A 15052-nucleotide genomic window follows, 5' to 3' on the forward strand; every position below is an offset into this window, starting at 1 on the left:
GGTTTGATCAGCAGAAGAAAGAATTAGTAAGCTTGAAGATAGGACAATTGAAATTATTCAGTCTGAAGAACAGAAAAAAAAAGAAAAGAAAAGAGGTGAAAAAAGTGAAAGGAGCCTAGGGACCTGTGGAATATGAGCAAATGGACCAACAAATGTATTATATGACTCTCAGGAGGAGAAGATAGAAATAATGGTACAGAAAGAATATTTGAAGGAATAATGACCAAGAAGATCACAAATTTGAGAGAGACATGAATCTACCCATCCAGGAAGCTCAACAAACTCTATGTAAGATAAGCTTAAAGTGATCCATACCTAAACATATTATAGTCAAATGGTTGAAAGGTAAAAACAAAGAGAATCTTGAAAGCAGCAGGTGAAAAGTGACCCTTCAAGTACAACAAATGCTAAAAAATATTAACAGCTGATTTCAAAAAAGAAAAAGAAGCTGAGAAGCAAGTGAGACAATATCTTTAAACATTGAAAACAAAACTGTCAACCAAGAATTCTATATCTATCTGTCAAAACTCTTCTTCAAGGATGAAAGATAAATCAAGATATTCCCAGATAAACAAAAGCTAAGAGAGCACAGAACTAAACCCTCCCATCTGTGAGCAATTAATTTTTGACAAAGGTGCCAAAAACATTCAATGGGGAAAGAATACAGGCATACCTTGGAGATATTGTGTATTCAGTTCTAGACCACCACAATAAAACGAATATCACAATAAAGCAAGTCTCACAAATTTTTTGTTTTGTAGTATGTATAATAGTTATGTTTACAGTATACTATAGTCTATTAAGTGTGCAACAACATTGTGCCTAAAGAAACAGTGTACAGATCTTAATTTAAAAATATTTTATGGGGGGTGGGGGAGGGAAGGATTGGGAGTTTGAGATTATCAGATGGAAACTAGTATATATAGGATGGATAAACAAAGTCCTACTGTATAGAACAGGGAACTATATTCAATATCCTGTGATAAACCATAATGGAACAGAATATGAAAAGGAATATGTATATGTATAACTGAGTCACTTTGCTGTACAGAAGAAATTAACACTACATTGTAAATCAACTGTACTTCAATAAATTTTTAAAAAATAATAAAATACTAAGGAATAAATTTAACCAAGGAGGTGAAAGATCTGTACACTAAAAACTATTAAAAACTATTTAAAAAAACCCTAACCATAATCTGAGCCTGCAGTGAGTCATAATCATTTAGCTGGTGGACAGTCTTTCCTTGATATTGATGGCTGATGAATGATCAGGGTGGTGGTGCTGATGGTTGGGGGGGCTGTAGCAATTTCTTTTTTTTTTAAAGAATCAATTTTATTTATTTATTTATTTCTGGTTGTGTTGGGTCTTCGTTGCTGCACACGGGCTTTCTGTAGTTGTGGCGAGCGGGGGCTACTCTTCATCACGGTGTGCAGGCTTCTCATTGCGGTGGCCTCTCCTGTTGCGGAGCACAGGCTCCAGGCGTGCGGGCTTCAGTAGCTGTGGCACACAGGCTCAGCAGCTGTGGCTCATGGGCTCCAGAGGGTAGGCTCAGTAGTTGTGGCACACGGGCTTAGTTGCTCTGCAGCATGTGGGATCCTCCCAGACCAGGGATCGAACCCGTGTCCCCTGCATTGGCAGGCGGATTCCTAACCACTGCGCCACCAGGGGAGTCCCTGTAGCAATTTCTTAAAATAAAACATTAATGAAGTTGGCCACATTGATTAACTCTTCCCTTTCACCAGTGATTTCTCTGTAGCAGGCACTGTGCTTTGATAGCATTTTATCCACAGTTGAACTTTCAAAATTGGGGTCAGTTCTCTCAAATGCTACTACTGCTTTATCAAGTAAGTTTATATAATATTCTAAATCCTTTGCTGTCATTTCAACAGTCTTCACAGCATCTTCACCAAGAGGAGATTCCATCACATTCTTTGCTCATCCACAGGAAGCAACTCCTCATCTGTTAAAAGTCTTACCATGAAATTGCAGCAATTCAGTCCCATCTTCAGGCTCCACTTCTAATTATAATTCTCTTGCTATTTTCACCACAGCTGCAGTGACTTCCTCCACTGAAGTTTTGAACCTCTCAAAGTTCTCCATGAGGGTTGGAATCAACTTCTTCCAAACTTCTATTAATGTTGATATTTTGCTCTTCCCATGAATCGCAAATGTTCTTAATGGCATTTAGAATGGTGAATCCTTTACAGAAAGGTTTTAATTTACTTTGCCCAGATCCATCAGAGGAACCACCATCTATGGCAGATACAGTCTTACAAAACGTGTTAATTAAATAATAAGACTTGAAAGTCAGAATTACTCCTTGATCCATGGGCTGCAGAATGGATGTTGTTTAGCAGACATGACAACATTAATCTTGTTTTACAGGTTCATCAGGGCTCTTGAGTGATCAGGTGCATTGTCAATAAACAATCATATTTTTAAAGGAATCTTTTTCTTTGCTGAGCAGTAGGTCTCAACAGTGGGCTAAAAATATTCCATAAACTATGTTGTAAACAGATGTGCTATTTCCAGGCTTTATTGTTCCATTTATAGAGCACAGGCAGAGTAGATTTAGCATAATTCTTAAGATTCCTAAGGTTTTCAGAACAGTAAATCAGCATTGGCTTCAAGTCAGCTACATATACCCTTAACAAGAGAGTCAGCCTGTCTTTTGAAGATTTGAAGTCAGGCATTGACTTCTCTCTCGCTGTGAAAGTCCTAGATGGTGTCTTCTTCCAATATAGGCTGTTTTGTCTACACTGAAAATCTGTTGATTAGTGTAGCCACATTCATTAATTTTCTTAGCAAGATCTTCTGGATAACTTGCTGCAGCTTCTGCTGTTCACCTTGTACTTTTATGTTATGGAGATGGCTTTTTTTCCTTAAACCTCATGAACCAATCTCTGCTAGCTTCAAACTTTTCTTTGCAGCTTACTCACCTCTCTGAACCTTCATAGATTTGAGGAGAGTTAGGGTCTTACTCTAAATTAAGCTTTTGCTTAAGAGAATGTTGTGACTTGTTTGAACTTCCTTCTAGACCACTAAAACTTTCTCCGTATCAGCAGTAAGGCTATTTCGCTTTCTTATCATTCATATGTTCACTGGAGTAGCACTTTTAATTTCCTTCAAGAACAGTTTCTTTGCATTTACAACTTGCAACTGATGCAATACGCCTACCTTTCGGCCTGTCTCGACTTTTGAAATGCATGCATTTCTCACTAAGCTTAATCATTTCTAGCTTTTGATTTAAAGTACGGGAGGTGGGACTCCTCTTTACACTTGAACACTTAGAAACCACTGTAGGGTCATTATTTGACCTAATTTCAATATTATTGTGTCTTAGGGAATAGGGAGGCCCAAAGAGATAGAGAAAGATGGGGGAACAGCCTGTCAGTGGAACACTTAGAACACACACAACATTTATCATTTACGTGTGCAGTCTTATGTGGATGTGGATTGTGGCTCCCCAAAACCATTACAAAGAAACATCAAAAGTCACTGAGCACAGATCACCATAATAAATGTAATAATAATGAAAAAGTTTGAAATATTGTGAGAAGTATCAAAACATGACACAGCCACAAAGTATGCAAATGCTGTTTAAAAATGGTGCTGATAGACTTGCTTAACCACAGTTTTGCCACAAAACTTCAATTTGTAAAAAATACAATATCTGCCAATCACAATAAAGCAAAGTGCAATAAGGCAAGGTTTGCCTGTAGTTGCTTCAATAAATGGTGCTTGTAAAATTGGATAGCCACATGCAGAAGAATGAAATTTGATCCTTACTTGCACTGTATACAACAGTTAAATCAAAATGAATCAAAAACCTAAATTTAAGAGCTTAAACTATAAAATTCATAGAAGAAAACATAGAAAAAAAATGTATGATATGGGATTTTGCAATGTTTCTTAAATATGACACCAAAAGCATAGGAAACAAAATAAAAAAATAGATAAACTGGACTTCATTACATTAAAACTTTGTGGCGTCAAAGAACACTATCACAAGAGTGGAAAGACAATTCACATAATGGGAGAAAATATTTGCAAATAATATATCTGATAGGGGATTAATATCTAGAATATGTAAAGAGCTCTTACAACTCAACAACAATAGAACAAATGACAACTTTAAAAGGGGTAAACGAATTGAATAGACAGTTACCAAAGAAGATACACAAATGGTTAATAAGTACATGAAAAAATGCTCAACATCATTAATTAGAGAGATGCAATTAAATCCATAGTAAGATACCACTTTATACCTACCAGAATGGGTATGATAAAAACAAAACAGAAAATAACATATGGTGAGGATATGGAGAAATTGGAACCCTCATGAATAGCTGGTGGAAATTTAAAATGTTCAGAAGCTCTGGAAAGCATCTTGGCAGTTCTTCAAAATGTTAAATATATGACCCAGTAACTTCACTCCTAGGTATATATACAATAATTGAAAATAGGGATTCAAATTAGTACTTTTACACCAATCTTCATAATAGCAATATTCACCATAGATAAAAGACAGAAACACCCTAAGTGTCCATCAACAGAGTAATGCTTAAACCAAATTAGGTGTATACATACAATGGACTATTATTCAGCCATAAAAAGGAATGAAGTTCTGATACATGCTATAATGTAGATGAACCTCAAAGACTTTGCTTAGTGAAGTAAATCAGACACAAAAAGGCAAATATTGTGTTATTCCATGTATATAAAATATCTAGAATATGAGAATTTGTAGAGACAGAAAGTATGTTGGGAGTTACCAGGAGATGGGGGAAAGAGGAAAATGGGGAGTTATTGTTATGGCTTAATGGTAACAGGGTTTTGGTTTGGAAAACTTTTGGAAAAAGACGGTGATGGTTGCATAGCATTGTGAATATATTGATAATTAATGCCACTGAATTGTACACTTAAAAATAGCTAAAATTGATTTTTTAATATATATATAGTTAGCACAATAAAAAATAGTAAACAAAAATAGAGAAGACATATAATGTTAGAAATAGAAATAGGACAAGAGTACAGACAACATAGGCTAAAAGAAAGCGAATAATTATATGACAATAAATTTGAAAACTTTTTCAGCATTGACATGTTTCTAGGAAAATTAAAATAACTTTAATTGAGTCAAGGAAAAAAGGAACGTAAATGACAAATAAACATATGAAAAAGAACTTAATTACTAATGAAGAAAATGCAAAAAAAAAATCATTTTTTACACCCTCTAGATTGGTAGAAATAATGAAACCTAATGTACACAAGTTGTAGGCATTTAAATTGGTAAAATAATTTCCAAATCATATGGCACAATATTATGAAATTTAATTTTTGCTTTGTTATTATCCAGAAATTGCACTCATAAGTACATATATAACCTAATACTTGTACATTTGAACCAGAAAATATTTAATATTGGTTGTAACCATGTTGCTTATGATAGCAAAAAAATGGGAACAACTTAATCTCTATTAACAGGCAATTATTAATTGAGAATACTTATATTTAACTCAATGTAGAACAGGGAAACATTTACTTTTAAATTGTAGCCATGTAAAATTCAGTGTTTTTATATATTCTGCATTTAAACCTGACCAAAACAGTTGCTTTAATTAATGCTAATAAAAAATGATTTAAAAATCAAGAAATAGACATAATCAAAAATTTGGCTTTTTGTTACGAAACTAAAAAGAGTCAGGGTATGAAATCCGTCATTTTCTTAAGAATTTCTTTTTATGATACCAAAGTAACAATTATAAAAATTAGTTTTTAAATAATAATTTTAAAAAATTTAAAGCTTTTTTTCATTTATTCTCTAGTACTATTGGTAACCTCAGCCATTCATTTTCTTTAACTGGTGTTGAATAATACTTTATTATAAATTATTTTTTGCTCAAGCCATGATTATATATAGGATGATATTTATGTAATTTCTTCTTATATGGATTCTTGATTATATTATTCTTTAATATTATATTGGGTTTCTAATTTAAGAATTGCAATTTAATTAAATATGACTTTTTACATAGATATATAAACAATAAATGAATGCATGAGTATATTTTGATAAGAATTAATATTTTTTGTTATGGTATAATGTGTCTCCCAAAGAATTGTGCTCCTAGTTTTGCCAGCAAAATATAATATATATGAGGGATTCTGTTATCAAAGGATATACAGAAATAAACCTGATGCCTTTAAATTTAGTGATCTAGATTCAAATTTTGCTCTAACATTTTTTAAGCTTTACTGTTTCATGGAAATAGTATACTCTGTGTTTTTCTGTGCTAGCTTGTAAAAATTTATGCAGATGTAACCACTCTTCAGGTACATATACTTTTTTATAAAGCCTTCTTAAATTAGATTTGCATTCAAATTCCTCAAATAAGAGTATCCTATAAACAGAAGCCATGCCATTTCATTGAAAAATTATTACAGAATATACAATAGAGTAAATAAAAAATATGTTATAATTATAATGATTGAATTTTAGGAATAGTCTCACATGATCTCCTGCCATAGTTTGAAATTCTTATACAGATAGCTATAGATCTATAGATATATAGTATGTCCACAGTGCATTTTAAATGTTTTTCTCCCGTTGCTCTTTTGTTTGCTTTTATTATATAATGAAATATATTTGAGATGTTTGTTTCTGTTTATTGCTAGGTTATCCAGATAAATTTTGAAGAATTCGATCTGGAAATTGGCTATGACACCTTGACAATTGGTGATGGGAGTGAAGTTGGAGACCCAAGGACAGTGCTCCAAGTGTAAGTTCTCAATGTTTCTTTCTTGACTTAACCTATTAGGTCTTTATAAAATTGTATGAAATTTTACTTTTTCTTTTCTTTCATTGATTCTTCCTACTATCACCAACAGAAGAAGCATAGTACCTTAGTTATGATCATCAACCTGCATATAGTATATTTATTAGTCCTTCTTCAGTGGTGCTTAAGGTACTTGATCCAAACACAGTTACTTAGAATCCATTTCCAGAAAGGAACTCATTGGCAAAAGAGACCTAGAGTGAAATTGCAGAGTGGTTGATTGGCCTTATTTTGGAAAGTACCTTTGCCCTCACAGAGTTTTAGAATAGACTGGAAAAAACAAGCATGAAATTGATCCCAGAGACAATAATAAAGACCTGGTCATCAAGATCTGTAGTTGAGAGTTTATCAGTGGTTTGACATGAAGTAGTTAGCAATGAACAGCTCTTAGAGTTGAGCTAATATACTAAAAAAGTTCTTAATGTGAACAAAAAGAATGAACATAAATTGAGAAACGGGAAATGTTAGGAACTTACCACCAAATCCTTGGCTATCCATTCCAATAATCTACCTCTGATAATGGCAAGAAGAAATGTCCAGGGCAAGTATATTATTTTTTCTGTGATGAACCTCAAAAGGTTATGATATGCTTTCTCTCAGTATTCCTTTCATAACTGTTGATTTGCAATACAGGCTTTATCAGTGAGGTGTTTCTCAAAAATGGGGTCTTTTGCATCACAATTACCTGGTGCACTTTTTAAAATGTAGATATCTGGACCCCTCCCATTATGTCTATTAATGTTAGTTTTATATATTTAGGTGGTCTTATGTTGGGTGCATGGATATTTACAAATGCTATATCCTCTTGTTGGATTGATCCCTTTATCATTATGTGATGCTCTTCCTTGTCTTTTGTTACAGTCTTTATTTTAAAGTTTATTTTATCTGATGTAAGTACTGCTACCCCAGCTTTCTTTTTGTTTTTATTTGCATGAAATATCTTTTTTCATTCCTTCACTTTTGGTCTGTGTGTGTTTAGATCTGAAGTGAGTCTCTTATAAGCAGCATAAAGATGGGTCTTGGGTTTTTTTGTTTGTTTGTTTGTTTAATGATTGTTTAATGATTTTCTTTAGTGTCATGTTTGGATTTTTTTTGTCTTTATTTTCTCTTTCGTCATTTAACCTTCACACAGGTTTTATAAGTGATTGATCCACTACCATTACTATATATTTGCCTTTTCCAGTGAGAATTTTAGTTTCATGTGTTTTCTTATTAATTAGTGCCATTTCATTTCAGCTTATAGAAGTCCCTTTAACATTTCTTGCAGAGCCAGTTTAGTGGTGGTGAACTCCTTTAGATTTTGCTTGTCTGGGAAACTCTTTATCTCACTTTCAATTCTGAATGATAACCTTGCTGGATAGAGTATTCTTGGTTGTAAATTTTTGTTTGTTTGTTTTATTTTGTTTCAGCACTTTGAATATATCATGCTGCTCCATTCTGGTCTGCAAAGTTTCTGCTGAAAAAATTGCTTCCATTATATTAACTAGTTGGTTTCCTCTTACTGCTTTTAGTACTCTCTCATTAATTTTTGACATTTTACCTATAATGTGTCTCTTTGTAGGTCTCTTTGGAGTCATCTTGTTTGGGACTCTCTGTGCTTCCTGGATCTGGATGTCTGTTTCCTTTCTAGGATAGGGAAGTTTTCAGCCAGTATTTCTTCAAATACATTTGTTCCCCATTCTCTCTTTCTTCTACTTCTGGCATCACTATAAAGCAAATATTCTTGTGCTTGATGTTGTCCCACAGGTCCTTAAGCTATCCATATATAATTTTTTTTCCCTTTTTGTTCTGATTTGGTGTTTTCCATTACCCTGTCTTCCAGATTGCTAATCATTCTTCTGTATCATCTTATCTGCTATTGATTCCCTTTAGTGTATTTTTCATTTAATTTATGTTACTCATGTTATTTCATTCTTTAGCTGTGATTGATTCTTTCTTATATTTTTTTAACTCTTTGTTGAAGTTCTCACTGTGTTCATCCATTCTTCTCCTGAGTTCAGTGAGCACTTTTATGACCATCATTTTGAATTCTTTACCAGATAAATTACTTATCTTCATATCATTAAGGTTTTTTTTTTCTGATGTTTTGTTTTTTCTTTTGTTTGGAGCATATTTTGTCTCCTCATTTTGCCTAATTCTCTGTGTCTGTTTCTATATATTAGGCAAAACTGCTACCTCTATCAGTCTTAAAGTAGTGACTTTGTGTAGGTGATGATCCTTCTCATTCAACCCTGACCTAGCTCTTTGTTGTCTCTTAAATCTTTTTGGTTGTATATATTGCCGTATTTATTCCTGATTTGCCCCTGCTGTTCAGCATGTGCCAAGACCTGTCAGTGTTCCAAAGAAAGGAATTCAGTGATCACCTAGTTTCAGGCTGATTGGATGCCGGACCCTCAGGCAAAAGCTTTTAAAGTTTGCAAATATATACAGTCCTGATGGGCTGCAGTTGTAATCCCTACTGGCCTCCAAACCTCTCCTCCTCTTTCCTTTCCTTTTCTTTTTAATTTTACAAGAAGTTCTCCTAGTACTGTTATTCCAGAATCCTGTAATAACACCAAGGATTTACCTTATGTGTACATTGTAGACCCAATACTATTCCATCTTAGTTGTTATCTTTTCAGGAAAAAAAAAAAATTCCCTTCTTTTCTTACTTATCTTTATGCATTCTTGACCTCAACTTCAACTTTCTCCTCCACCTACTCATGGATATCACTGATCAACCACAATTTTGTTGTTTATCTCTGAGCCTACTACAATTCCACTTTGTGCTTCCTAAGGTAATGATAGACAAAGGGCCAGTATTTTATATGTTCTGCATATTTGTTTATGTTGTCCAAATTATTTGTAACTCTACCCCCCTAAAAATACTCAACATTTTTATCAGGATGATGTACCTGGTAGACATTTCACCACGTTAGACTAATATCTTTCAGAAATAATATATAGTTCCTCCTAGATTTCTTTGTGGTTTAGTACCTGATAGTTTGGATTTCATTATACTGTAATATTGTATTAGAAATTGACAGCCACAGAACTAATATGATCAGTAAGTATGTTTTTTGGTTGTTGTTTGGGAAGTGCAGTCATCCCTTGTTATCCACGGGGTATTGTTTCCAGGAACTGCCACATATATCACAATATGCTCATGCCCAAATCCCATAGTCAGCCCTCCATATCCATAGTTCCACATACATGGGTTCAACCAACCATGGATTGTGTAGTACTGTAGTATTTATTGGAAGAAAAATCCATGTATAAGTGGACCTCTGCAGTTCAAACCCATGTTCTTCAAGGGTCAACTATACAGTGTTTTAAATAATTGAAAATTACATATAAAAAATCTGAATTTGTTGTTTCTTTTGACAGACTGGCCACACTAGGACTGGATTATCACATGGCAAAATTTGCTGGAACTCTCTTCTGCCCTCTTTAGAGAGCCCATAGGTTCTCATGGCCCTTAAACCTTGTATCATTTTTCACTTGAGCATCTAAGAACCCTTGCATTGCCTGCCTGGGCCTATAGGCATGTGACACATGATACAACACAAAATTTGGTGTATTCCTTAAATTTATTATTTATTATTTCCTAAATAATACATGTATTTGTTCCTTTATCTGACACTTTAGAAAAGTTGAAGTTTCTTGGGCATTAATGATAATATAGCAAATTTTGTAAGTGATCCTCACACATTCTGAGACCTATCTTTCTACATGTTTGTTTGATAGATCACATTATATGAACTTCAAAAATGAAACTGTAAGACATGTATGTGATGGGACATATTTTCCTTTTTTCTGCTTAAGATAGAGGACTAGAATTCAGGTTTAGATTCTTCAAAGCATGGACAGGGAAAGGCAGGATAGCTAGTCGGTTGACTGAAGAATATTTCTTAAACATCTTTTTTACTATATCTACCACTAAATAAAGCTTAGTATTTCAGAATCTAATGAAATAATAGATGTCATCTTGTACAACTAATATCCCAGATCATAGATGCTGTATACTCCTTTAGCCACTGCCTTAAAGAATCTGTGAGATAATTAATATCATAAAACTATAGGCAGAAAAGTTATAGATATACAAATTTACAGTAATCTAATAAGACACAGAAGGAAAATATCAAAATTATTATCTTAAATACCCAACCATTAGAAACGGTAAGCATGAAAGAGTACATTTATTGGGATTAAGCAGTAATCTGTACAATCCCACATGCTAAAAGAAAAAAATAATATTATGTTTGAACCATATAATTTAATCTATTCTAATGTTAAAAAAAAAATTATATAGACAATAATGAATTCTGATACACCTGTTGATATTTTCTTCATAGAACAAATTATTGTATTAATAACACAGAATGGTTATTAATTATTATTTTCAAAAGAATACCAAGTTTCCAAATGGATTTCCCTATACTATCATATTCAAAGTTCACATTGAGTACTTCACCTCCAGTAGAAATAAAAATTAAAGCTTTATTCTGTGACCGTTACTTTTTAGACTGCTCAATCATTGGATCTAAATTGGTCCCTTAGTGAGAGCGTGGGAGGGCTAAGAGAGAGTAAGAAAGATAATACATTATGTTTAAATAACCAGAAGACTATGAGATGAGCGAATGAGTGCGCGCACACACATACACACACACATATTTTTAGATGCAGACATCATAATCGTATATATATTATGTTTTTGCAAAACTCAAAGTAAGAAGAATTAGGGCAATGATATTTACCATATAATTTTAAGTATTAAGAGGAAAACCCCTTTATATTTTCAATATAGCCATACATTTTCTAAAAAAATGAACTCTTCGCTAATCACAAGAACCTCTTTGTAAACATGCCACAGTCCTTCACTTTCTGCACACCTTCTTTTAAGAATTTTGACCTCAGTTGCTTCAAAAAGATCTAGTAAAATTTTTATTAGTGGATTTTCTGTGCTTTTCAAAATTCTTATCAAGTGCAGATAATGTCTCTATTTCCTTTTATTTTGGAAGACAGGGTGAATAAATTTTTTAAGTGATTTTTTAAAATCCTTTGTTTTATGAATTGGATCAAGTAGCAGATGACATGAGAAGTATTGGATAATTAAATGAAAGAAATAGGTTCACAATTGATTTTTTTTTTTTTTTTTTTTTGAGGATGATCCCAAAGTTAGGTAGGCGACATAAGACAAGATAAAGAACAAATACGTTAATGAGAAGAGGTCTTATGACCTGAATGAATAGTCAAGTGGAAATAGCTGTATTTTACAGACTAAGCTTCTGCTTCTGGTAGAATAAACAAAGAAAAAAAATTACATTTTTCCTTTTCTGACATTCCTGTCATCATATTGTCCCTAGTTTGCACAGTAGTTCTATTTCATTACTTGTTATAATTCCTTCACTCTGAGAAGTGGTATTAATTTTGAAAAATCTGTGAATTTTTTTATATTTGTCTGTCTGTAACCAGAAATATGTTTCTTAAACATGGTTTTCTTCCTCAGAACACAATTACACATTTCTGAAAATATAACTTTCTTTTCCTTGAGTGAGGGTGACTACAACAGAACTTAGGTAGCACCCACCTCCTAGAGGTGTTCAAATAAAAGCTGTCTGACTAGCTAACAGAGATTTTACAAACTTGAAGTTAGGTCAAAGGTTCCTCTGAACTCTAAGAGTCTGTGATAAGAGAACCTATTGGATTTGTATCTACCAAAGAAGCTGATATAAATTTGAGTGTACCTGAAACATATTTTTTAATAAGTTTAAATTTCTCAACAGCAGGCCCACTCATCTGGACATTTACAAGGCTCAGAGTAAGAATGCAGATAGAATCTCACATATCAAATGTCTAAATATTAAAAGTTATAAATTAAGCTACATATTGTTAAATACAATTTGTTCCATCCTCCTACCTTGACAAATACACTTTCATAACAACCTAGAAGGACAAGTTTAAATTTAGAATTCTGGGACTTGTGTGATTTTCTTGTTGGGACATGAAGATATAGGAAAGTGGTCCCAGCCCCAGCCTGCACCTGGCCACCCTCTATTCCCAAACTCAGCTCCATCCTTCACGATGCATGTAGACTTCCCAGCCTACACATTCAAGCTGCCACACCTCCCTGCAAACACTGCCCACTGGGTCTAGGAGTGCACATATGGGTCATGTGTTCTGACCCTGGGAATGTGGACCTGGAAAAGAGGCCTATGAAGGTTCAGGTAGCAGGAAATTCCAGGGTACCAGGTACCAATGAGTTGTAGAACAGTAGTTTTTAAACAAACTATAAAATAGAAGATTTGTTTTTATTTTTAATTCGTCTTGAAATGATACTTCTACAAAGTGAAAAAAATTTTAGAAAAGTGAAATAAAAACACATATAAATACATTCCAAGTTTTTTTATTATGAAATTCACCAGATAGAATTACTCTTTCGAATTACTCTAGAAGTTTGAAAGATTTGCTCCCAATTTCAGTTCTTACCACATTGTGGGCTGGAAATTAGTCCAGGATCTCATAGGGGAAGTGAGCAGGCACATGCCTGGGCAAGAGGTGGGCTACAGAATGGTCAGATAAAGGGATCAGGGAAGGGGCCTATCTTGCCCAAGTTTAAAAACAGTATTGCATATGGCATGGTTAATGGTCGAGAACTTATAAAAAAAAAAAACAGAAAAACAGTTGAAGGGAATTTATTTTAAATAATGTTCTTCTAATGGGTAAAATTAGTCTCTATTTAGACATTTTATTTGGCAAACTGTTTACTCGTCTACATATTCCTTTTTGCTTTTTTCTTAAGTGTGATCCATGTGCTAGAGACTAACTTTCGGCACTAAAACTATCTTTTCAATAAATTTATTTAAAAATATTAAATAGCCGAAAGTCAGAAACATAGTAAAACACGGAAAATATGTTCATTTAACAGAGAGCTGTGTAATCTCATATTTCAAAGTATTTTATAAGAGGATGAATTCAACCTATATATTTAAGTTTATAAGTTCTGATTAGTTTAATAAACACAGGATACCTCATTTTTTAAAATATTTAACCAGATAAGGAACATTCCAGCCTATTCTATTTAGGTCATAGGATTGAATTAAGCATTGGAAGTAAATGGTGTTTTCGCTTCCAATTTTCCTTCAATATTTAGGTTCTAAAAGTTAAAATCAATTGTCATATTCTATTCAATAAAAAATGTAGTCCATATAGTCATAACATGTTCAACAGCTAAAATAGTCCTCCAAAAATGAATTATGAAAAGTTTTTAAAAATAATTCTTATAATTTCTTCCCCTTAAGTACAAAGTATATCAGTTTTGCAATTCAGTAACTTATAAATAATTTCAGTGTGCCCTATCTCTTTACCTTGAAATTTTGGTTCCGAAGAAATACTCATGACACAGTTATAAGCAATACATTTATTAAGTAACAGAGAATACACTGTAATTAGACATCGTATGCAGTACTAAGTACTCCATATAATTTTATCAGATGAAAATTCCTAAAATTATGTGAATTTAAGCTGCAAACTTAAATTCACAATTCAAAGATTTGTTGCTTCAGCCATTTGCTGTATCGTACTGTATTGCTTATTTGTGGCCTTTTCTTTCTCACTCTCATGCTTGTTAATTTTCTCTCCAGTGAACTTACCTGAAGGGCATTTTTTTTTTTTCTCCAATTTGAAGTAGCATTTTTCATTCATGGCAGCTTCATGGTGGTATAGTGACAAGTGTCAATAGAGATCAGAATATAAACTTGACCAGTTGATAATAATTCAGATAATGGATTTCAACCATCACATTAATATCTTTTAAAGGCTGTTAAAAGAAGTTTAACTTTTTCACAGATTGTTTTACATGTGCTATTTTCACACATGTATAAATTCACCTGATGGTAAAAATGGATGTAATAAATTTGAGAGAAATAACAGTGATGATAGTACAATTACAGACATTGAATACACTTCCAACCCTCATTTCATCTGCATAAAGAAGGGAGGAGTTGTTGATTACTTGTCCAACCTTCTCATCTGTATGGCATCAAACTGAGATAGTAAAAAATGCATCCTATGAGAAATGTGATTCTCTTTCCTTTTCCTACCTTTTCTCTCACACACTTTGCTGTTCCATTAATGGAGTTGCAGTAACACTATAAAGAATAATTAAGTGAACACTTGCAAAATAAAAAATAGAAAGAAGACTCTTCTTTTCCAAGATGCTCCTGGAAAT

General features: G+C 33.2%; 1 protein-coding gene across 2 annotated transcripts in view; it reads left to right on the forward strand.

Annotated features, from left to right (window-relative positions):
• Positions 1–15052, forward strand: part of CSMD3 (CUB and Sushi multiple domains 3) — a 1186187-nt gene that overhangs the window by 597859 nt on the left and 573276 nt on the right. For both annotated transcript variants that reach the window (XM_082364543.1, XM_082364544.1), the window contains one exon: positions 6683–6786. In XM_082364543.1, the coding sequence (XP_082220669.1) occupies positions 6683–6786 (104 nt within the window). The remainder of the gene's footprint in view (positions 1–6682; positions 6787–15052) is intronic.

This window comes from Balaenoptera borealis (genome assembly GCF_965194805.1).
Source record: "Balaenoptera borealis genome assembly, chromosome: 17".
Classification (NCBI taxonomy): Eukaryota; Metazoa; Chordata; class Mammalia; order Artiodactyla; family Balaenopteridae; genus Balaenoptera; species Balaenoptera borealis.